The sequence below is a fragment of the Conger conger genome, chromosome 1 (assembly GCF_963514075.1).
Source record: "Conger conger chromosome 1, fConCon1.1, whole genome shotgun sequence".
In the NCBI taxonomy this organism is placed as follows: Eukaryota; Metazoa; Chordata; class Actinopteri; order Anguilliformes; family Congridae; genus Conger; species Conger conger.
In genome coordinates, this window is record NC_083760.1 from 2,401,429 (window position 1) to 2,424,775 (window position 23,347).

At 48.4% G+C, this 23,347-nt stretch overlaps 2 protein-coding genes across 3 annotated transcripts; both read right to left on the bottom strand.

Annotated features, from left to right (window-relative positions):
- Positions 1-4,841: 4,841 nt before the first annotated feature.
- On the bottom strand, positions 4,842-7,792 carry LOC133137587 (tubulin alpha-8 chain-like). The gene is made up of 4 exons (XM_061255926.1): positions 7,637-7,792; positions 7,081-7,294; positions 6,150-6,298; positions 4,842-5,852 (listed from the first exon to the last, which is right to left on the bottom strand). The coding sequence occupies exons 1-4, from the start codon at positions 7,637-7,639 to the stop codon at positions 4,875-4,877; spliced, it is 1,344 nt and encodes a 447-aa protein (XP_061111910.1). The 5' UTR covers positions 7,640-7,792; the 3' UTR covers positions 4,842-4,874.
- Positions 7,793-11,001: 3,209 nt separating this feature from the next.
- meaf6 (MYST/Esa1-associated factor 6) lies at positions 11,002-17,184 on the bottom strand. Of its 2 annotated transcripts, XM_061253681.1 has the most exons (8): positions 17,025-17,184; positions 16,014-16,129; positions 15,826-15,913; positions 15,560-15,605; positions 15,112-15,301; positions 13,804-13,833; positions 12,567-12,600; positions 11,002-12,141 (listed from the first exon to the last, which is right to left on the bottom strand). In XM_061253681.1, exons 1-8 carry the CDS (start codon positions 17,112-17,114, stop codon positions 12,133-12,135), a joined length of 603 nt encoding a protein of 200 aa, XP_061109665.1. In that variant the 5' UTR covers positions 17,115-17,184; the 3' UTR covers positions 11,002-12,132. The 2 variants fall into 2 exon arrangements, with proteins under 2 accessions (XP_061109665.1, XP_061109674.1); XM_061253690.1 differs by lacking the exon at positions 13,804-13,833.
- Positions 17,185-23,347: the final 6,163 nt, after the last annotated feature.

Consider the following 23,347-nt stretch of genomic DNA (forward strand, 5'->3'; position numbering starts at 1 on the left):
AGAGAGCGGGGTATTCTGGGTAACGACCGCGGTAAACGAAAACCCCTGCGCTAACAGCTTACACGTGTGTTTCCCGGCAACGACGTCACCCCACGTTTCAAAGGCCTGCTGTAATTCAAGAGAGAGCTACAGACAGCACCAAGGGGTTCCAGACCACCGAACTGTGGGTTATTACACGCCGGTGGCATCTCATTTGGGTATCTCTTTCCTTTTTTTTTCTACACAACCGAAATTCACTTCACCTCATTTGTTTTAGTTTGCGGGGAATTCGATATTGAATTAGGGCTTGACGTGGGCCCGTTTTCCGGGAAGACCGCAGACATCTCTTCAATGAGAGAAACGAATGAATGATTACATTAATTGGCCGGTGACTACGTCATGTGTACTTTTCCTTCTTTTCCACCTTCTGTAGAGAGCACGGCTGCAGCAGTTCCATTTATCAGTCAAAGGCACGGCAAACGATTAGGCTTTTGGGTACAACCACACCACTCGGATCTAGTGAGAACATCTTTCACATATTTAACCCGGTAAAGTCACAAGTACGTTGATTAGAATGTTCTCAACTCAATATTGTATCGTGCTGAGGCGGCAACTACTGGTAAATTAAAATCAAGTGAGTTCTAGAACATTGACTTAAAAAAATAAAAATAAAAAACATTCCGAAAAACATTCCGAAAAACATACAGTGCGTGCTTTGTTTAGTCTCTGAAGCTGTATGCATGAGTCATATGATCTGAATGTGTAAGTCATGTTCTCTGGAGCAAAGCTCGATATTAATTAAGCGGAATACTGCCATCACATACAGTGTGGGTAAACAGAAACAAATGACAGGGGGCCTGTTTTATTCTTCAAAAATCTAATTTCCCTAATGTACCCCGAAAGTGCATTTTTCCAAGCAAAAAATTTACAAACGTATTATATATTGCTGGCCAGGGGTCGAATTTTATGCACCTGTAGGGTACCACCCCAGTGACAAGCATTCATACCTTTATTTCTGGGAGTGCTGCAGACAGAGACATTTGAAGCAGACCGGCCTGTGTAGTACTGTAGGAATTACTCAGCATTTCAGTGGATTCTGACCCAAGCGGCCTTAACCAGGCCTCTTCTCTGAAGCTCGTGTCCGGGTCGTGCTGAGAGACGCAGCTCACTACCGCCACCGCGGTTGGCCCCGGTGTGGGTCACTCAGACAGAGTCAATCATTTTATTCCCACACGAAAATGTAGTGTTTTCTTCATCTGTCATCCATCTGCCAGAGTTATTCTGTTATTGGGACAATACAGCAATACCTTGTGGACGAATCAGGGACGGATTAGCTCACTCTCTCTCACACGCTTAGTGGTGGAGCAGCATCGTCGCTGGTTCCAAACGGCGGGGCCGGTAATCCTGAAAACGCTTCTCACGAGCCACTGACGTCAGCCCCTGATGGACAGTCAGGGGGTGACGTCACAGGCACTTGGTCCAAACTTTTCTACGGCCTACGGTCTGACCACAGCTCTCTCACGAGCACGGCTGCACACGTCACATGACTGTGCACACACCGGCCGTTCCGCCGCAGTGCATTCTGGGAGCCGAGGGTCAAACTGCTCCTCGACCCAAACTCCGCCCGGCGAAGTTTCATTTGCGACTGCTGTGAAACCATCACTCCTTGCCATCCCTCAGACCACGGAGCGGAAGACGGGCGGGCCGTAGCGTAGTGGTTAAGGTAAATGACTGGGACACGCAAGGTCGGTGGTTCGATCCCCGGTGCAGCCACAATAAGATCCGCACAGCCGTTGGGCCCTTGAGCAAGGCCCTTAACCCTGCATTGCTCCAGGGGAGGATTGTCTCCTGCTTAGTCTAATCAACTGTACGTTGCTCTGGATAAGAGCGTCTGCCAAATACCATGTAAGACAAAGACAAGGAGCAAATCACTTAATTTGTTAATTTACTGTGGCTGTCTGTGTGGTTATGCCATTAATTAGGCTTGAGCACATCGGCTCAAGTATATGCAATTAGATCTCACACCACTGGCCTAACAGCCAAGTTTCTGCCCGCTCTATCCTTGTGTTAACGGTTACTAAGGTTACGCGTTTCCATTTGGTGTTGTTTGTCTTAATGGGCGGCTGTGTATTCTAGCGATGGACTCTGAAGGCAGATCTGGGATAACACCTATACTTTATGGTCGTCTTTCATTGGTTATCTCATAATCTGAAAAAGAAAAACATTCGTGTTATTAAATCTATCACTTTTTATTAGTTGGCAGAGTTCATCGTCGGGTCAGAAAACAGCTCGACAGAAGTTTGGGGAATGGCCTGAGGCCATCTCTCAGGCTCAACTCTGGTGATACAATTATTACACAAACACACGTATTACCATAACTGTGAGGACCTCCGAGTTTGCTGTTAGTACTGAGGACCAGTACTTCTACTGGAGGAGGGAACATGCAAAAAAAAAAAAGAACCTCAATGATGGTGACCCCAGTGTCTCTCTCTCTCTCACACACACACACACACACACACACACACACACACACACACACACACACACACACATAAAGCATTATGGACAAAGGAAGCTGTGATATCACAACATTTATGGCTGCACACTGGTGGTTAGCCGTCAAGCTACTCACCAACAGAATATAGACATTTTCAAAAAAGCCTCTGTCGAATGAAAAAACCTTGTGAAAGTTGTGAAAACTAGAGGATTGCGGTCTGAAAGAACAACCATTCACGTCACAGATTAATAAATAATATAAATCAGAGATAAGATAAAGATAATAAAATAATTTATTTCGGTGAATCGGATGACCAGACATGAGCTCCTCTTCCCCCCAGCAGACGCAACGGCTGCTTCGGCACGTACGCAGTTGAACTTGACTCACCACGATATCGCCACGATCCAGATGGGAAAGGGGTCGGAGCAGTCGGCGAGATCGAGTCGCTACCCTCCCGCTCCCCCTCCGAGTCATCCCGCAGAAACGCGAAAGAGCCCGGCACCCCGCCAGAACAGCGAACCCGAAGATCGGCCCCTCTTCAGCTGACGGACAGGAACGAGATCTATCGTACCAATTATTTACCCTCTCCTTCTCGTCTGTTTATCATTCCTTGTGCGCAATGTAAACCACTCGCTGACAGGGGAACATTTGGTATTGGCTGCGCGATACACTCAAGAGTCAACATTCCCAGAACAGCTACTCTCCGAGAGCCAAACATAGACATTGTTGAAACGAGCACAAGTAGTGCGGCTCCAAAGACGAAATCGCTGCCCCTGTTTAAAAGCCACTTATAGTAGCGGTTTTAAATGTGGGAACCGCTAACAGGTAACTAGCAAAATAATCATCATAAATAATACCTCATATCTATCACTGCAAAGTACACAATTATATTCTTAAAATATAACACGTTTTAACGCAAGATATTTGGCTTTAATTAGCTCCCATATCTTATTCTAATCCAGCCAATTTGCATTACAACACAAATAGTTTCCCTTGCAAATTAAAGTCCTACCTGACGCTTCCTGAGCCGGTTGCTGTGGACGAATTTGTGGTGTCGTTCAGCGCACTCTAGTGGTAGATTTTAATATTACAAAATGACCTTTTAACAGCGTTAACAGTTTCACGGTTTCTAAACAGCAGGCAGAAATAGACTTATGCTTATACGGCAGAAATCCGGTCTCAGTCCAGGCTTCCACTACCATCAATTTTTTAAATAGCCTGGTCCGGTTCTGGGTTGCTGGAGCCGAACCCCCATGCAGTCTGTAAGAGGACACATCAATACCATTCACTCCGTCATTCACCTACAAGCAATTTAGACTCCAGTTTAGACTCATTCTAAACCCACATTTACATTTGTGATTTAGCTGATGCTTTTATCCAAAGCGACTTAGTCCATTAGACTAAACAGGGGATAATACCTCCGGGAACAATTTGGGGTTAAGGGCCTTGCTCAAGGGCCCAACAACAGTGGCTATACTGGGGGCTTGAACCTCCAACCATCGGGGCCCCAGGGAAGCAGCTGTACCACTAGGCTACAGGCTGCAGTCTTTGGACTGTGGCAGGAAAGCCGAGTACCTGGAAGAAACCCGTAGGAAAACTGAGACCATGCAAACTCCACACAGAAAGGCCCTTAATCAGGACACAAGGAGGTGACCATTGTTCATTTCCCGGCCGGACCAAACCTTGGCATTTTATATTTGTGGAATAAAAATCGCACTTCACTCACAAGCAACTTTGGGCACCCCCCCTTCAAGATCCAATCTCTAGAAATGACAAAGCCAATGAGGCTGATGTTTGTTCGTTCTTGGAGCAGAACGAGTCGTCAACTCCCACACCTTCAGTTGATTTCACAGAACGCCCCTTAATCTGAATCCTCAGGTGCGCCATCACCGTAGTCCATTTCAACAAGACTAATTTAAAGATTTACTTGTGTAAGTGTAACGGTACATTTGTCAGTCAGTGAGATGAACAAGATTTTCTACTTCACTCCCAGAGAGCTTCAGATTGAACTTATTCAGTTCAGAAACATTTGCCCTATACCCCTTATTTAAAAATAAACCACCTATACCTTAACCCATTTAGAGCCAAGATGAGCAGTGCGACTAGGGTGCGCAATACTCAGTAGGGCAAAGATGCAGATTTAGAGCAGTTAAACTACAATGATCTAATCGATTTCTCAACCATTAACTCCAAGGCGGAATAGGATTCAAGTTTGTCACGAGTGATCTAGAGTGTTCCTGCAAAATATGGCCAAAATGGAACCTGCATGCAAAGCAGCACACCTGTAATGCTGACCAAATGGAGAAGCCTGGAGGGGGAAAAAATAAAATGAACCCATTCATCCAAAACACTTGCAAAACACAAATTTAATGCCTAAATATTTATTCAGAAACAGAACTCAGTACTCGTCACCCTCGTCCTCACAGCCGTCAGTGCTCTCCATCCCCACCTCCTCGTAGTCCTTCTCCAGGGCGGCCATGTCCTCCCGCGCCTCCGTGAACTCCCCCTCCTCCATGCCCTCGCCCACGTACCAGTGCACGAAGGCGCGCTTGGCGTACATCAGGTCGAACTTGTGGTCCAGGCGGCTCCAGGCCTCGGCGATGGCGGTGGTGTTGCTCAGCATGCACACGGCCCTCTGCACCTTGGCCAGGTCCCCGCCGGGCACCACCGTGGGGGGCTGGTAGTTGATGCCCACCTTGAAGCCCGTGGGGCACCAGTCCACGAACTGGATGGAGCGGCGGTTCTTGATGCTGGCGATGGCGGCGTTGACGTCCTTGGGCACCACGTCGCCGCGGTACAGCAGGCAGCAGGCCATGTACTTGCCGTGGCGCGGGTCGCACTTCACCATCTGATTGGCCGGCTCGAAGCAGGCGTTGGTGATCTCGGACACGGAGAGCTGCTCGTGGTAGGCCTTCTCGGCGGAGATGATGGGCGCGTAGGTGACCAGGGGGAAGTGGATGCGGGGGTAGGGCACCAGGTTGGTCTGGAACTCCGTCAGGTCCACGTTCAGCGCCCCGTCGAAGCGCAGCGAGGCGGTGATGGAGGAAATGATCTGGGCGACCAGGCGGTTGAGGTTGGTGTAGGACGGCCGCTCAACGTCCAGGTTGCGCTTGCAGATGTCGAAGATGGCCTCGTTGTCCACCATGAAGGAACAGTCGGAGTGCTCCAGGGTGGTGTGGGTCGTCAGGATGGAGTTGTAGGGCTCCACCACAGCCGTGGACACCTGGGGGGCCGGGTACACGGAGAACTCCAGCTTGGACTTCTTGCCGTAGTCCACAGACAGACGCTCCATGAGTAGAGAGGCAAACCCAGAGCCAGTTCCCCCTCCAAAGCTGTGGAAGATGAGGAAGCCCTGGAGTCCTGTGCACTGGTCAGACTGGATAGAACAAAACACACATTAGACCAAGATCAGGACATACATTCTCCACATCAGCAAGCATTGGATTAACAGAGAACTTTACATGCAAGTCCAGAAGCCAATCGTGAAGAGGTGATTGGTACCTCTGCTCACTTTTCATCTTCCAGACTCCCAAACCAGCTATAGAATAAACACTACCCTGCCATGGAGTGGTAATGTCATAATCGACAAAACAGTCCAGTAAGAGAGAAGATAGTCCTGCTCAGATGGTTTCTGGACCAAGGGGGGACAATTAGAACATGAATTCAGACCGACCATCTTGCGCATGCGGTCCAACACGGAGTCGACGATCTCCTTCCCGATGGTGTAGTGGCCGCGGGCGTAGTTATTGGCGGCGTCCTCCTTCCCGGTGATGAGCTGCTCCGGGTGGTACAGCTGGCGGTACGGTCCAGACCGGATCTCATCTGGGGAATATAGAGGAACCAGGCATTTCACAAAAACCAACCGCAGACCTCAGTATGGAGCAGATACAGGAGACCACCCATACAGTTGACATTCAGGAAAGGTAGTGGAGCGGATCCCTTTGAGTAAAATTTTAAAACTGGTTCCAAAACCTAAAGTCGACATTCCGTCACATCAGCATTAGAATATTCAGAAATGCACCATCTACACAAAGTTATACTAAAAAACAGAAGACGGAGCAACATGCAATAATCACATTGGAGGACAGGACAGCCTGACCCAGTGTACCAACTTGAATAGAATCCTCTTGGGACCAATACCAAGTTCTAGGAGACATCAAGTTCAACCAGAGAAGGAGTTTGGAAATGCGATTAGAAGTAAATTTGCCATTTAGCAGACTCGGAGAGTCTCAGTGGATAAGACCAAATGAGACAATCCCCCTAGGGGGCAATGTGGGGTTAAGGGCCTTGCTCAAGGGCCCCAACAGCTGTGCAGAGCTCATGGTGGCTGCACCAGGGCTTAAACCAGGGTGGAGTCATGTACTTTAGCCACTAAGGTCTCCACTCCCCCATGTGTCCATCGAAAGAGGCAATCCCAGACATCACAGCGGCCAGGCACCGGTTCATTGAACTGGTCGGCGCCTCGCATGGCAGCCAATCACCATTGTTGTGCGAGTGTGTGTATGAATGGATGAATAAGAAGCATCAAATTGTACTGCGCTGTGGATAAAGACGCTATGAAAAATGCCGACCATTTACTTGGCCACCAGGCACCCGTCACTCACCCACCACCGTGGGCTCCAGATCGATGAACACGGCCCTGGGGACGTACTTCCCGGCCCGGGTTTCGCTGAAGAACGTGCCGAAGGAGGAGTCGGCCGGCAGGGTGCCGCTGGCGGTCCCGTCCGGGTGGAACCCGTGCTCCAGGCAGTACAGCTCCCAGCAGGAGTTCCCCATCTGGACCCCGGCCTGGCCGATGTGCACGGAGATGCACTCCCTCTGCGGAGACCATCCCGTTAGAGCAAGTCACAGTGGGGGGGGGGGGGGGGGGGGGATCCACGCCACGCATGGATTTACTACATTTATGCTGAAATGGAGACTCAAGCCACATGTGGATCACCTCAGTTAGTTAATGACAAACTTAAAAAGCATCCACTGACACAGTCAGAATCTGTAACACATTAGAAAATGCGATTAAAAATAATAAGCTTGACTAGTTATTGACCTTCTTACCAAACAAACCAGCAGGGTAGCCCTCTATAACATGTAACATGCAAAAAAAAAAAAACAAACAAACAAACAAACATATAAAATGGAACAAAACTTCAATGTCAGTTTCACCATTATTGCTTCTGTAGTTCCTCTGCCGTGAGCTCAACCTGAACGTGGCTGTTGACCCAAGCCCGTCCCGAAACAAACACACAGGTGAGTGCCACAGCCCTGCTTTAATGTGCATGCTAATCGCTTACAGGTGCTCCTCATAGGGCCAACAATGTGTTCAGACCACACAGGTTCAGACAGAAAACATCATGAAAAGCAAAGCCTTTACATGCTAAAAATCTTTTTACATCTGATTTCCCAAAGCCAGGCTCTAATAATGCAAACAAATCAATGATCTGCTGCCAGCCAAGGTCCATATTCCTCAAACTGTTTTAAATTGACATGGTTTCTTCACCATATTGTTTGTATTTTATTTAGGTGAGTGCACATTTCTAAAGAGACAGCTTAGGCCTATATTTACATTACATTTTTCTACCATAACCATAAGACAACCAGAGCTGGTCTACCTGTGTTACATTTATGTTCTGGCCTTTCTTTATTGTTCATGATTACTGAATGATGTGTTTAAGTTCCTCTATAATTGTTAGGGTTGGGAGGAAAACCTACAGGATGGTAGATCTCCAGGAACAGGGTTGGACAGCCCTGCTCTAGCTGTTGAATGAGGTGTGCTTTGTTAGGGTTGGAGTGAAAACCTACAGCAGGGGTGTCAAACTGAATTCCCAGGGGGCTGCAGTGTCTGCGGGTTTTTGCGGTTGCCTTTCAATCAGCTGTCAATTAAGGCCTTGAGAACAAGGTGTGTGGATTCTTTAGCCAATCAAAGACTTAAATGAACCACAGGTGCCGGGAACAACCCGAAAACCAGCAGACGCTGTGGCCCTCCAGGACTGGAGTTTGACACCGGTGACCTACAGGATGGCAGATCGCCAGGGTTGGGCAGGTTTGCTCGAAAACAGCAATCATCAAATCTGGAACTCAAACCCAAATCTGTCCGATTTTTTCTCCCAGTTAATTAGGTGACCAGACCGTCTTCACATTTGACTCCCAAGCAAAGCGAGGGCGGAAAGCAGCAGTTCTGAGACCTGGAATTGATGACTGCTGCTCTAAGGCAGGACTGTCAAACTCCAGCCCTGGAGGGCCGCAGTGTCTGCAGGTTTAACTCCAGTCCTGGAGGGCCGCAGTGTCTGCAGGTTAAACTCCAGTCCTGGAGGGCCGCAGTGTCTGCAGGTTTAACTCCAGTCCTGGAGGGCCGCAGTGTCTGCAGGTTTAACTCCAGTCCTGGAGGGCCGCAGTGTCTGCAGGTTTAACTCCAGTCCTGGAGGGCCACAGTGTCTGCTGGTTTTACTCCAGTCCTGGAGGGCCGCAGTGTCTGCGGGTTTAACTCCAGTCCTGGAGGGCCGCAGTGTCTGCTGGTTTAACTCCAGTCCTGGAGGGCCGCAGTGTCTGCAGGTTTAACTCCAGTCCTGGAGGGCCGCAGTGTCTGCAGGTTTAACTCCAGTCCTGGAGGGCCGCAGTGTCTGCGGGTTAAACTCCAGTCCTGGAGGGCCGCAGTGTCTGCAGGTTTAACTCCAGTCCTGGAGGGCCGCAGTGTCTGCAGGTTTAACTCCAGTCCTGGAGGGCCGCAGTGTCTGCAGGTTTAACTCCAGTCCTGGAGGGCCGCAGTGTCTGCTGGTTTTACTCCAGTCCTGGAGGGCCGCAGTGTCTGCGGGTTTAACTCCAGTCCTGGAGGGCCACAGTGTCTGCTGGTTTTACTCCAGTCCTGGAGGGCCGCAGTGTCTGCGGGTTTAACTCCAGTCCTGGAGGGCCGCAGTGTCTGCTGGTTTAACTCCAGTCCTGGAGGGCCGCAGTGTCTGCAGGTTTAACTCCAGTCCTGGAGGGCCGCAGTGTCTGCAGGTTTAACTCCAGTCCTGGAGGGCCGCAGTGTCTGCGGGTTTAACTCCAGTCCTGGAGGGCCACAGTGTCTGCAGGTTTAACTCCAGTCCTGGTGGTCTGCAGTGTCTGCAGGTGTAACTCCAGTCCTGGAGGGCCGCAGTGTCTGCAGGTTTAACTCCAGTCCTGGAGGGCCGCAGTGTCTGCAGGTTTAACTCCAGTCCTGGAGGGCCGCAGTGTCTGCGGGTTTAACTCCAGTCCTGGAGGGCCGCAGTGTCTGCAGGTTTAACTCCAGTCCTGGAGGGCCGCAGTGTCTGCAGGTTTAACTCCAGTCCTGGAGGGGCCGCAGTGTCTGCAGGTTTAACTCCAGTCCTGGAGGGCCGCAGTGTCTGCTGGTTTTTTGTGTGTTTCCGCAGCACAAGAGATACATTTCTTTCATTGGCTAAAGAGTCCACACACCGTGTTCTCAAGGCCTTAATTGGCTGCCGATTGAAAGGTAACCACAAACACCTGGAGACACCCCGGCTCTAAAGCAACTGAAACACACTTTAAAAAACAAAGCCTTTGTAATTGACACAGCGTAACAACTTACTGATTCCTTGTTTCAGTGAGCTGTGGTGTAAGGTTGTACTTCATCTATTGCGTCTTTCGGGTGAGATATTAAACCATGGGTCATTATGACTATGGTCATTAAAGTCCCCATGATACTCATTGCAAAGCGTAGGGCAGTAGTCCTCACTCCTGGTGTAGAGTAGGGACACTAAAACCGTGTGGCTCTCCAGGACCAGGGGTGAGGACCCCAGCACACCCTGCGGTTCTCCAGGACCAGGAGTGAGGACCTCAGCACACCCTGCGGCTCTCCAGGACCAGGAGTGAGGACCCCAGCACACCCTGCGGCTCTCCAGGACCAGGAGTGAGGACCCCAGCACACCCTGTGGCTCTCCAGGACCAGGAGTGAGGACCCCAGCACACCCTGCGGCTCTCCAGGACCAGGAGTGAGGACCCCAGCACACCCTGCGGCTCTCCAGGACCAGGAGTGAGGACCCCAGCACACCCTGCGGCTCTCCAGGACCAGGAGTGAGGACCCCAGCACACCCTGCGGCTCTCCAGGACCAGGAGTGAGGACCCCAGCACACCCTGCGGCTCTCCAGGACCAGGAGTGAGGACCCCAGCACACCCTGCAGGGTTCCCCAGGGTCCTGGCTAAATTCACAACCCCGCCTCTTTCATCCTGCCGGGTTTGTCACCCTGATTAAAGTGGGGGGAAATTCTCTCCCACTCTACATCAGCTGCTGTGTTGTGAGCATTCTGGCAGAAAATGGCTGCCATTGCATCACCCAGGAGGATGCTACACATTGGTGGTGGTTGTGGTGTAAAGCCTAATATTTAGAAAAGCACTATATAAATGCAATGATCTATCCATCTATAATAAAACCTCTGTAAGGGATATAGGCTTCTAGGCTGTAGGTGAAGAACAGGGCAATAACCAGGAGTATTCAATTATATATATATATATATATAACTTTTTTTTAACCCTTTCACAAAATTCACCGTCACAACTTTTTTATTTGCATATATTTTTTTTTATTATTAATTTTTCTTACAAAGGTTGAATTTTGTTTTTCACACAATACAAAACAAAATACAAAAAAAAGAAAATGAATAAATCATATAGCTATTCAGGTGTACAGTCAGAACTACACAACCAAAAAAGGAAAAGTAAAAAAACAAAAAAAGTCAAGAATCCTGCTTTAAAATCCAATTAGCTGGTCACAACGGAGGCAGAAGGAGTGGTCACACACACTCACACTCACACTCACACTCACACTCACACTCACACTCACACTCACACTCACACTCACACTCACACTCACTCACACTCACTCTCACACTCACTCTCACACTCACTCTCACACTCACTCTCACACTCACTCTCACACTCACTCTCACACTCACACTCACTCTCACTCTCACTCTCACTCTCACTCTCACACTCACTCTCACACTCACTCTCACACTCACTCTCACACTCACTCTCACACTCACTCTCACACTCACACTCACACTCACACTCACACTCACACTCTCACGCACTCTCACGCACTCTCACACGCACTCTCACACGCACTCTCACACGCACTCTCACACACGCACTCTCTCACACACTTTCACACACTTTCACACACACACACACACACACACACACACACACACACACACACACACTCTCACACACGCACTGTCACACAGATGGATGTGGCGTGCTGCCTTACAGCATGCGATGGTTCCGTGCTCCAAACGGGTCTAATGTCTAGCGCCCCCTAGCAGCGAGCCAGAGTACTTACTACAACACACAACACGGCTTCTCTAAAACACCAAATGAAGGGGGGGGGTTAGGAATATGGACTGGAGGCTTCCAGATACAGAGCAGAATCGGGGGGGGTTAGGAATATGGACTGGAGGCTTCCAGATACAGAGCAGAATCGGGGGGGGGGGGGGGGGGTTTGATGGTAGGAAGGGGAGATGGTGGATGGTGCAGCACTGTTAATGAGTATTTTTCTAACGGAGGAGTCCATATCCACACAGCGATGAGGTCTGAAAGGGCAGAGCCCCGAGCACTTCAGCCCCGTCACCTCCCCCCCCCCCCATGCAGAGTCCCTTCCCTTGCCTTCTCTCGGGTCGTCCAGTGGCCTAGTAGTCCTGCAACACAAACCACACGCACTCAACACCTGTCCGTCTCTCAAGGGACAGAGCGACTCAATTAAGAGACATAGCATTTAGCGTACAGGCTATAGCCACAGTGTTCATTACAGAAACAGATAAAGCATCTGGATTTATTAAAGACATAGCACTAGATATACAGATGTAGCAGCCATATTCAAAGATCTCCACTCAGCTCAGGATGAGGCTGAATACTGAAATGTTTCACCATGTTGTCTTCAGTTGTGAAACTATGCTAATGTCAATTATAAATATATATACACCCCAACTCCCCACTGCGGTTCCAGGAACGGCCAGGAGCCTCCATTTAAAGACAGGCTGTTGACGCGTACGTGTTGGATGGACACGATACGTTACTGTACTTTACTCTCAGGAGGGAAAACGCAGAGATTACAGACACTCACCGTTCTGGGTTTTTTGTTCATCTTCAAGTCGATCCTGGAAAAGTGAAAGGAAAAGGGTCACAGGGAGCAGAGGGGGGGGGGGGGCCGGTCCACACTCCTCTCAGCTCAGCCACCTGCCCGGGGTTCTCACACGTGCGTGTTGCGGAGTGACAGTGTGGCATGTCGCATGCGGATTGCTGGAGACTAGAGATCAGCTCTACAGAGGGTACGTGGAAAAAGTGTGTTGCTTGTGTCGCAAGTGCTGCAAGGGTGTAGCATTACCGTAACCACCCGAAGCACTAATTTCATGTTCTGTTATGGTGAAACAGAGTGTATCCTGTATATGTGCAGCAACTAAGACCTCACCTGAGAAAAGCAAAAGGTTTTTTATTTAAAAAAAAAATAATGTTTTATTTAAGGCAACGGTAGGACAGCTAAGTTCTCTGAGTGCGCGCTTCCGGAGTTTGAGAGCGATCCAAACGCGGCTCGTCACGGTGTGTCACGACCAGGCAGAGACGTGCGAGGACCCCGAGCAGATCGCCGTGGCGACCGGATCGTCCGCCGACACCGGCACTCCGCCGGTCGCCATGGGGACCGCAGGAGCACGCCACAACAACACAGAACCAGAGAGACGCCGGAACGCACACTGGAGGGGGGGGGGGGGGGGGGGTTTGGGGGGCCCGGCTGTCCCCCGCACACGACTTCCTGTTTCCTTCTGTCAAGGAATTGTGAGGAAAGCCGTGGGGAGAGAGAAAACCAAACCCCTCGAACACACCGAACTAATGAGAACACAACTGGGATGAACCCCCGTTTCTTAAACATTGCTCAATTCTGCTCAAACCGCAAATTACTCCAGATTCCCCCCACCCCCATCTTCAGAATTCACATATTAATTTAAGTTTCCAATTCCGGGAGAGTGCCTTTGTGGTCTGATCGCAATTACAAAGAATTTGGGGACAAAGCTTTAGTTTTTCAAAACTTCTTTTAAATGTTTTTTTATTTATTCTGTGCACATCACTGCTTTAAATTGTTCACTCCTAGACAATGTTTAAGAAAGACACAGGTCATCGAAAGGATGCACTGAACACAATCACGTGGCACAATGGAACAGAATGGCTGAGGACTAACACTAATGCACGGCAAAAAGGGAGAGAGAGAGAGAGAGAGAGAAGAAGGGAGGGAGAGAGATGGAAGGAGACAGAGGGCGAGATGGAGGGAAGGAGGGAGGGGTGAATACTGAATTAAAGTTCAAACTTACTCAAAGTCATAATCAAACATGCCAGACGGGCTAAGAGCAGCATTAGGGGGAGGAAGAAGGCAGGAGACATTAATACACAGGCTACCAATCACAGGGCCCCCCCAGCTACACTGACCAATCACAGGGCCCCCCCTCAGCTACACTGACCAATCACAGGGCCCCCCCCCAGCTACACTGACCAATCACAGCCCCCCCCCAGCTACACTGACCAATCACATAGGCCCTCCAGCTATTCTAGCCAGTCACAATGTTAAAGGCATTTACTCTGAAAAGAAAAAGGGGAACTAAGTATTTGTGAACCCACAATTTCGCCCCTGTTCCAGTGCACCCCGATAATCACCCCAGCTTTATTCAACACCCCGATTCCCCTTGGAGAGAGAAAGACTTATGGATGAGGGAGAAACTCTTCCTGAACGGACACCATTCCGTACAGTTAGGTATGACAAGGGCTTGAGAAAAATCACCATGGTTACAGGATGAGGAACGATTCCCCAATACCCAAAACAACAAACTCGGCCAGCTCAGTAGGCCATTAGAGAGAGAGAGAAGCTTGTTAGGTGTATGTTAATTGAACAGTTCTGTAAACCCAGGCGTTGTGTGTGCACAGTTCAGTGTAAATGCAAAAGCAAGAAGGGCAGGCTGGTCGTGGTCAGATACAAGCAGTATAACACGCCGGCTACAGCAACACAGGAACTGCAGAGAATCACTTAGTGGGCCTCCAGAACTGGAGTTTGAGATCCCTACTGCACTGCAGACCTCCAGAGCTGGAGTTTGAGATCCCTACTGCACTGCAGACCTCCAGAACTGGAGTTTGAGATCCCTACTGCACGGCAGACCTCCAGAACTGGAGTTTGAGATCCCTACTGCACTGCAGACTTACAGAGCTGGAGTTAGAGATCCCTACTACACTGCAGGAGCTGAAAAACGTCATTGTTTTTCACTACAGAAGGAACTTGGCTCATGTTAACGTTAGCAATGCGGTTAACATTACCGTTGAACCAGCTAGTTATCTAGCCAGTCTAACGTCATATAGCTGGAGCTAGCCAACTAGCCACTGTCCTCTTGCTCTGTGAGGTCCACCTGTGGAGGACTTGGTGGGGGGGTGTGGAGGTCTACCTGTGGAGGACTTGGTGGGGGGGTGTGGAGGCGTACCTGTGGAGGACTTGACTTGGTGGGGGGCTGCGGAGGTCTACCTGTGGAGGACTTGGTGGGGCTGTGTGGAGGTGTACCTGTGGAGGACTTGACTTGGTGGGGCTGTGTGGAGGTGTACCTGTGGAGGACTTGGTGGGGGGGGGTGCGGAGGCGTACCTGTGCCGGTTCTTGTTTTTCCTCTTCTTGTGGCTGCCGTGGTGGCTCCCTGAGGAGGAGGAGGCGGCCTTCTGCGGCTTCACGCCCTGCAGCGCCCCGTCCGCGTCCTCCGTGTCCTCCTGGCTCGGCTCGTTCTCCTGGTTCTGGAAGTCCGGCGAGTTATCGCTCTCCGTGCCGCTGCCAGGCTCACCTGGGGGGGGGGGGGGGAAGCAGGGCACGAAATCTACTTTTACTTTTTCTCTTCCTGGTTTTAGTGTCTAAAATGCAGATATAATGTTTGCAAGAAGAGCAGTGACGTGGGGTTTTTTGGTGAGCTCTCGGTGTTAGCCCTGAGCATCCTCATCTGATAATTATGCAAAAACATATGTCACGCCACGTGGAAAATCGCACTGTGAGTGATTGCACTGCAAGAAACCAGAAGATGTCGGACAAAACATAGGGTACTCACGTTTTTCAATGAGCTGGTCCTGAATCCCTCCTAAAGCACTGACAGCCTACAAATTCACCACAAAAAAACCCCAAAAGATTAAGACCGTGAGCAAGGATAATGTCAAATGGTGAAAGAAAAACGACCAGTTATGACTGAATAACAGCAGCATGAACGAACAGACGCTACCGTCTGAACGTCCCGAATGAACCGAAATAAGGTATGCCGGCTGTATGTTATAGTAAAGGAAAAGGCTAAATTGATAGTTGAATGCGATGGCCGTTTACCGCAACAGAAGTGACCGATGATTTACTGAAAAGACGCTCTGCTTCTTTGAACTTTCTGTTTCTTCTATCATTCTTGCTGTTGGAGTTTCTGCAATAAAAACAAAGAATGAAAATATTTATAATTTATTACCACATGATTCTGAACAACTAGATTATAAAAAAATGTTCATTAATCAACCACTCCTCACTTTTGGTTGGTGAGGTAACGATCCCATCCTCGAATGATGTTCCCGTACATCTGAGTGTCTTCCAGGTAACTGCCCTCAAACGCGTATATCTGCCGCTCCAAGTTTGCCAGGGTCTCCTGCAACAAGATACAACACAATAATGTCATTTGTTTATCAACCTCTTGCAATTACTCATGCCATTTAGCTACTACTAGGCCCTCAGTTAATCGGGGTAGTCTTGGTAGTTTGTGTCAATGATACAGTGACAGAGTGTTTGTTTGGGTGCTAAACTCGCATGCCAGCGTTGCGCTGCAGCTAACTTGACTTGAGAGAGTTAGCTAGCCAGCTCGGTTTGACTTCACAATATTGTTAGCTAGCTGTTGAAAACAAGCAAGCTACATCTACAGATGTGAATGAGCAAGGATGGGACGTGTTGGATGCAATAATTAGACCAACTTATAAACAATAAGTTAACAACTGTACGTAGAAGGAAGGTCCAATGTGTATAATAAGCTACAAGGCATCATACATTATGTAACTAGCCTATGTTAACGTTAGCGATGTGGTTAACGCTCCTGTTAAACCAGCTAGCTAATTTACGTCATATATGTCTAATCTAGAGCTACTAAATAGTTGGTTTCTTGCCTAGCTGGCTAGCTAGCTAGTGTTCTCTAGCTGTGTCTGACTAGTTTCCTATATACAAAAGAAACAAACTTAGTCTAAGCTGACGCTGACATAAAGCTAGGCCACCCCAAACCATATTTCCTGCGGTCTTTCCTGAATCGATATGCGGGGAAACCTCGCCTCTAAACGGCCAATCCTCCAGCATCACGACACGTAGCACGCTACGTGCTATTCACAACAACGGCGTACGCAGATCTACCAAACACACATCCCAGTAATTTTGCTACGTTGCGGCTGTTTTATGTCGCTAGCGTTAGCTACCTCACTAGCTAGCACGCGCGTAAACCTCATTCATTTGTCGTTGTTTATTTCGAAAAATGTACAAATCTCCCAGACGGGAGCCTTTACCGCAAGTTCTTGTTTCCTCTTCACCAATTCTGTCAGCTCCCGGCGTGTGTCGGGGATCTGGGGCGGTGTAGCTTTAGCGTGCATAGCCATATTGGATATGAAAAATGAACGGAATAAAAACAAAAGGAGCTCTTCACCAGCGCAAAAAGGCGCCCGTACTCAGTTTGGTAACCTTACCGCCACTAACCACAAGAGGCCGTAAATATGTTCGAATGATACGGGGTGGGACGTTCAGGTCATACGTCATACTCGCTATATATTGATTTAAATGATAAATATGATTTTTTAAATATAACATAAAAGGAAAATGAGGTTTATTTTGGTGTTTTTACCCAACGTAAATACATTTCACTACCTTTTAATGTCTAAACGTGGCTATAGTCTAGCTAAATACATAGCATTCTACATTTTTTGGAAGCAATCTCGTTTCCCACGGAAATTCAGTTAAGATACACAGCAACTATTTAAGAAAATAGTCTAGTATAGGCTCTACCATTTTGTGCCTACAATGCAACAAATAATCAGCATAATAAAGATGTACAGATTGTAAGGGACTGATTGTAACATGCCCTGTGTAATGCAATGGTGTTCTCTGGGGTATTTCATAAAATAACAAAAAAGAGGTTTTTAAACTACCATACCGTCTCAGAACCTTTCGTATGTACAAAATACATTCGGCATTTATTGCAACATACACCTCTGATCGGTGTGACTGTCTCGTTAAAGCAATACATGATACATCCATATATACATAGCTACATATTGTGGGATGAAACCTTTGTTGTCCTGTAGAATTAGTGAATGTGTAAAAAAAAAACCCCAACTTGCAATGTATTTATGCAAATATGTACAGGTGAGAGGTCAAAAATGAACCACTTTCCAAAAATAAAAAAGTATCATATGCAGAACTAATATTCTGTTGGCTGGATGGGCAATACCGACGTCATCACGCAATACATCGTGCACGTCAACTCTGGGATGCACGTCCCTGAGCAAGACACCTCACCCCCAAATGCTCCTGACGAGCTGATCGGCGCCTTGAGTGGCGGCCAGTTGCCGTCGGTGTGTGAGTGTGTGTATGAATGTTAAAAAAAAACTTGAAAAAAACTAAAAAAAACTCTGGCATGCACTGTCGCCATCTGTGCAAGAGAGGGCGCCAAAACCCTGATGATAACACACACTTTACAACCAGCCTGCAAAGAACTGCTCCATATCGGTATAAGCAATGTAAATGGTAAATGGTTGGCATTTATATAGCGCCTTTATCCAAAGCGCTGTACAACTGATGCTTCTCATTCACCCATTCATACACACACTCACACACCGACGGCGATTGGCTGCCATGCAAGGCGCCGACCAGCTTGTCAGGGGCATTTGGGGGTTAGGTGTCTTGCTCAGGGACACTTTGACACAGCCCGGGCAGGGGATCGAATCGGCAACCCTCCGACTGCCAGACAACTGCTCTTACTGCCTGAGCCATGTCGCCCACTGCCCAATGTCTCTGGTACCTGCTCATATTAATATCATTATTTATATAATTAAATGTAGGTATTTTATTGTGGTCTCATCTGGTCTTCATCTCATCTGCGCAGACTGAAGACTCTTCAGGCTACACCTTTCCCTCCCTAACTCACCACCATGATTAGTCTTATATATGCCATAGACTATCATGGCATTGTTGTGTTTTGTATTAGCTATTGTATTGTTGTACTCGGGGTATTCTAGCTGCCAACTGTGGTATGCTAGTTTGGAAGTTGATGTGTTCTTCAAGGGTTCCGATTATATCTGTATGGTCACACTAGGATTCGGAACTGTACTGTCCTCTCAGGTCCTCTTCGCACTTGTACTTGTGTTTGATCTGCACTTTGTTGTACGTCCCTCAGGATAAGAGCATCTGCGAAATGCCTTGTAATGTAATGTAATGTAATGTAATGTAATGGTTTAAACAAGTGTTTGCATATTTGGCTAATTGGTTAATTAGAGCAGGGTGCCTGGTGGCAATAAAAGCAATGTGTGCACGTCAGCCCTACAGGATGTGACACTGACACATGTTGACTTGTTCTAGCACACCTACCAGTTAAATGCATTCTGACTGCTTTTTGACATTACATTACACGGTCTGGTAGCTGCTAAATGCAAAACCACTGCACAGTTTGAGGAAACTCTCAATCATTGTCGGAAAACATGGCAGGAACACAATGCAGTAACCGGCTCGTATTTAGCAGACAGAATGTTCTGTTCTGTCTCAGATGTTCTCTTGAGGAGGACGCTCGTGTGAAATGGTTTGCCACGTTTTTTCTCGGGAGTCTAAGGTCGAGAACACTGGCTCCTCTGGCTGTGTGGCGGGGTGAGGTCTGCCAAGTGACAAAAATGTAAAATGTAAATGTGACGTACTGGGGATGAGATGGATGGTGGTGGTGACAGATTGATACGATATCAAACTTTTCCGCTTCGTCGTGTATAAGGAAATTCCAGCCCGTTAAAACGTCCCTTCGAGGAGCTAGCAGCTAGAAGTTAGGAGGCTTCCAAACTTTTCTTGGGCAGAGAAAACACAAGTGCAGCCTTTGTGGAAGTAGAATGCGTGGTGTATGACTGAATGATCTGTGGGTCCACCTCTCCCCGTCTGCCACGTCTTCAAACTGACATTTGATGGTGTAAGGCCATTCCATTTGCCTGGTTCATGTTTTCTCCATTCCCCTGATTTCACCCACCCCGGGGGGGTGGAGCTAGGACCAAGGAAAGGAAAAAGGAGGTGCAAAATAAGTGATTGAGGAGATCGAGAGAGAGAGAGGTATGTAAGAGAGAGAGAGAGAGAGCAGGACAGAGGAGATAGAGGGGTCAGGAAGGGAGAGAAAGAGAAGACAAACGAGAGGCGAGAGGAAGCGAGAATGAGAGAGAAAAAGAGAAGGACAGAGAGAGGACAAGAGAAAGAAGGTGAGTAAACGAGAGCACTCGGTGAGCACAGTTTGGCCGTGGAGACCGATCGGCACAGGCAGACCTGCCTCCTCACAGGGGAGAGGCTGTGCTCACGGTGCACACTGCACAAAGTATGAAACTGATCGAGTAACATTCTTCAGTAAAATTTCCCACATTTCATTTCATCTGCACATTGAATTGAATTGTAAATGAAAGGTTGAGAGTGGTTTAGATATGTAACAGATGAGGATGGTGCAGATGTAAGCATTGGCAGCAGGATAGCCCAGGGACCGTGTTTGAGGTAGCTGTGAATATCCTCCTAAAACCTGGCTATTCGTTTCAGTCCCCAGTAGGGAACATACGTCTCTGGTCTCAGTCTCAGTGCTGGAAGCAAAACTACCAGGGACATTCAATAAGAACATTAAATCAAGAATAATATAATATAATTTTTCTCTGCAAGATCTCAGGAGGGTATGTGAGGTGTGTTTACGTTACGCAGGCAGCCCCCCTAGAGGTGAGGGGACATGGGGTCCTCCATGGGTCAGGGGTGTGGGGGTGGTTCAGCTAATCCGTGGCTGGCTGACGCTCTATGGTGCCCGAGCCAGGAAGGGAGATCGAGAGGCCCCCTGCACTGTGTGTGTGTGTGTGTGTGTGTGTGTGTGTGTGTGCACTGCCTAAGCTGGTGTGTGTGTGTGTGTGTGTGCGCTGCCTGAGCTGGTGTGTGTGTGTGTGTGTGTGCACTGCCTGAGCTGGTGTGTGTGTGTGTGTGTGTGTGTGTGTGTGTGCACTGCCTGAGCTGGTGTGTGTGTGTGTGTGTGTGTGTGTGTGCGCTGCCTGAGCTGGTGTGTGTGTGTGTGCGTGTGTGTGAACTGCCTGAGCTGGTGTGTGTGTGTGTGTGTGTGTGTGTGCGTGTGCATGTGTGTGTGTATGTGCGTGCGTGCATGTGTGTGTGTGTGTATGTGTGTGCACTGCCTGAGCTGGTGTGTGTGTGTGTGTGTGTGTGTGCCTGTGTGTGTGTGTGAAAGTGCAGCTTTTTTATGATTTTTAATTTTTCGCTTTTCATTTCATTACTGAAAGCAGAGAGAGAGAGTGTGTGTGTGAGAGAGAGGGCAAGAAAGCAACAGAGAAAGTGTGTGTGTGAGGGAGAGAGAGAGAGGGAGGGGGGGCATGTGTGTGAGAGAGAAAGATGGACATAGTGTGTGTGAAATAGGTGGAGGGGAGGAGAAAGAAGGAGAAAGAGAAGAGAAGTGAGAGTAATAGAAAGGGAGAGAACAAATCAGAAATACAGAGAGAAAGAAAAATGCACTAGTTCTCTCTCCCCATCTCTCTCTATCTCACTCCCTCCCTCTCTCCCTCCCCCATCTCTCTATCGCTCAATCTTCCCTCCCTCTCTCTCTCCCTCTATCTCTCCCTCTCTCTCTCTCTACACCCCCCCCCCCCCCCCCCCCTCTCCAGGCGAAGTTGTAGGTTCATGTGAGGAGAGCTGGACTTCTCTCAGCCAGATCTGGAGATGCTTGAGCAGAAAGCAGATATTAGTAATAGCCAATGTACGGACTAATAGTGGGTGTGTACCTGATACCCCATGTATCAGATAGCCTGCCTTGTGGGGGCCTTTGATTATGCAACAGGGGTGGGGTGGGGAGCTGGTGAGGACTGTTTTCAGTTTGATTTCAAAACAAACTGGGCCAAAACTGGGACTGAGAGCAAACACTGATTTTCAATTCAATTCAGCTTTATTTGTGTTGCCCTTTTCACAGCAGACTGTCCCGAACACACTTTACAGAGTAACAGAAGGGAACAGAAAATGGGAAACACCGGCCCTGAGGCCCCAGATAACATCTGAGCTGAACGACTCCCTTAGGGGAGAAAACCCCTCAAATAGTGGCAAGAAAAAACTCCCTGAAGGGAAGAAATCTCGAGAGGAACCCGGCTATAGAGGGAGCCCATCCCCCGCTGGCCTACAGGTGGAGATGGTGACAGTTCAGGTATTAAACCAGCTTTTTATGAGACCAGACTTTGTGTGGGTGCTGGCAGACCCGGAGTAGGATGTTATTTGGAACACCTTTAATCTGTTGGACGTGAGAACAATCAGGTTAATGGACAACTTAAACAGGAATAGCCACCGGTCTTTCACCAACATAACAAACTCTGGGGGGCTGCGAGTTTTGGTTAGTAGAACGTGAAAGTTTGTATGGATATGCATGATATCTCGAAAAAAATGTATTTCACCTGAGCAACATTTATATAGAGAAAAACATGGATCAAATCTCATCTCAAACTAACATCCACTCTTAACGGTTGATCTGACAGGCGATATTAGGCTGGGTAAAGGAAATAATCTGGGATCTGTGTGACAGTAGCTAAGTTCCTGTTCAAATGTTTCGCAAAAAGGCGGTGTGCATTTCCATAGACTATTCTTGTGTGAAAGTTCTGAAGAGGTTCAACAAGATTACATCATGAAAAGACTGCCAGTTGGAGCGAGACAGATGTCTGGGAGAAGGTCTCTGCGCCAGCTGCTATTTTCTTTCTGGAGCAGAGGCATGTACCAGCAGGTAATTTATTTCAAAATCTGTTTCCATTTTCCGCATCTTCTATCTATATGCCAACTTTTCCACTTTGCCATCTTTCAAGAAATTCTAACCCGTTAAATGCTTCTTCTAGGAGCTAGAAGCTAGAAGTTTTCTTGAGCAAGGAAACAGGAGTGCATCCTCTGTGGAAGTGTGGAAGTAGAATGCTTATAGAATGCTGTATAAATGATCAACCTATGGATCTACCTCTCCCCATCTGCCACGTCTGTAACTGACCTGTGGATCCACCTCTCCCCATCTGCCATGTCTGTAACTGACCTGTGGATCCACCTCTCCCCATCTGCCACGTCTGTAACTGACCCGTGGATCCACCTCTCCCCATCTGCCACGTCTGTAACTGACCTGTGGATCCACCTCTCCCCATCTGCCACGTCTGTAACTGACCTGTGGATCCACCTCTCCCCATCTGCCACATCTGTAACTGACGTGGCTTTGAGCTGACGTTTGAAGGAGCGAGGACCTTCCATTTGCCTAATTCATGTTTTTCCATTTCCCACATATTTACCTACTTTTCCTACTTCCTTCCTCAATGTGTGGATCTAGGGCAGCCTGTAGCATAGTGATTAAGCTACATGACTGTAGCGTAGTGATTAAACTACACGACTGTAGCGTAGTGGTTAAGGGACATGACTGTAGCGTAGTGGTTAAGCTACATGACTGTAGCATAGTGGTTAAGCTACACGACTGGGACCTACAAGGTCGGTGGTTCGATCCCCGGTGTAGCCACAATAAGATCCGCACAGCCGCTGGGCCCTTGAGCAAGGCCCTTAACCCCGCATTGCTCCAGGGGAGGATTGTCTCCTGCTCAGTCATAATGTA

What these genes read in the sequence shown, in the direction of transcription:
- LOC133137587 (XM_061255926.1), bottom strand. An exon ending in TCTGGAGCCCACGGTGGTGG is followed by an intron (nt 6,299 to 7,080) that starts GTGAGTGACGGG and finishes TATATTCCCCAG; the next exon opens with ATGAGATCCGGTCTGGACCG. An exon ending in TGGACCGCATGCGCAAGATG is followed by an intron (nt 5,853 to 6,149) that starts GTCGGTCTGAAT and finishes TGTTCTATCCAG; the next exon opens with TCTGACCAGTGCACAGGACT.
- meaf6 (XM_061253681.1), bottom strand. Translation starts at nt 17,114, where the DNA reads ATGGCTATGCACGCTAAAGCTACACCGCCCCAGATCCCCGACACACGC. An exon ending in AAAAACAAGAACCGGCACAG is followed by an intron (nt 13,834 to 15,111) that starts GTACGCCTCCGC and finishes TGCTGCTCTTAG; the next exon opens with CCCGTCTGGCATGTTTGATT. An exon ending in ATGTTTGATTATGACTTTGA is followed by an intron (nt 12,601 to 13,803) that starts GTAAGTTTGAAC and finishes TCACTTTTCCAG; the next exon opens with GATCGACTTGAAGATGAACA.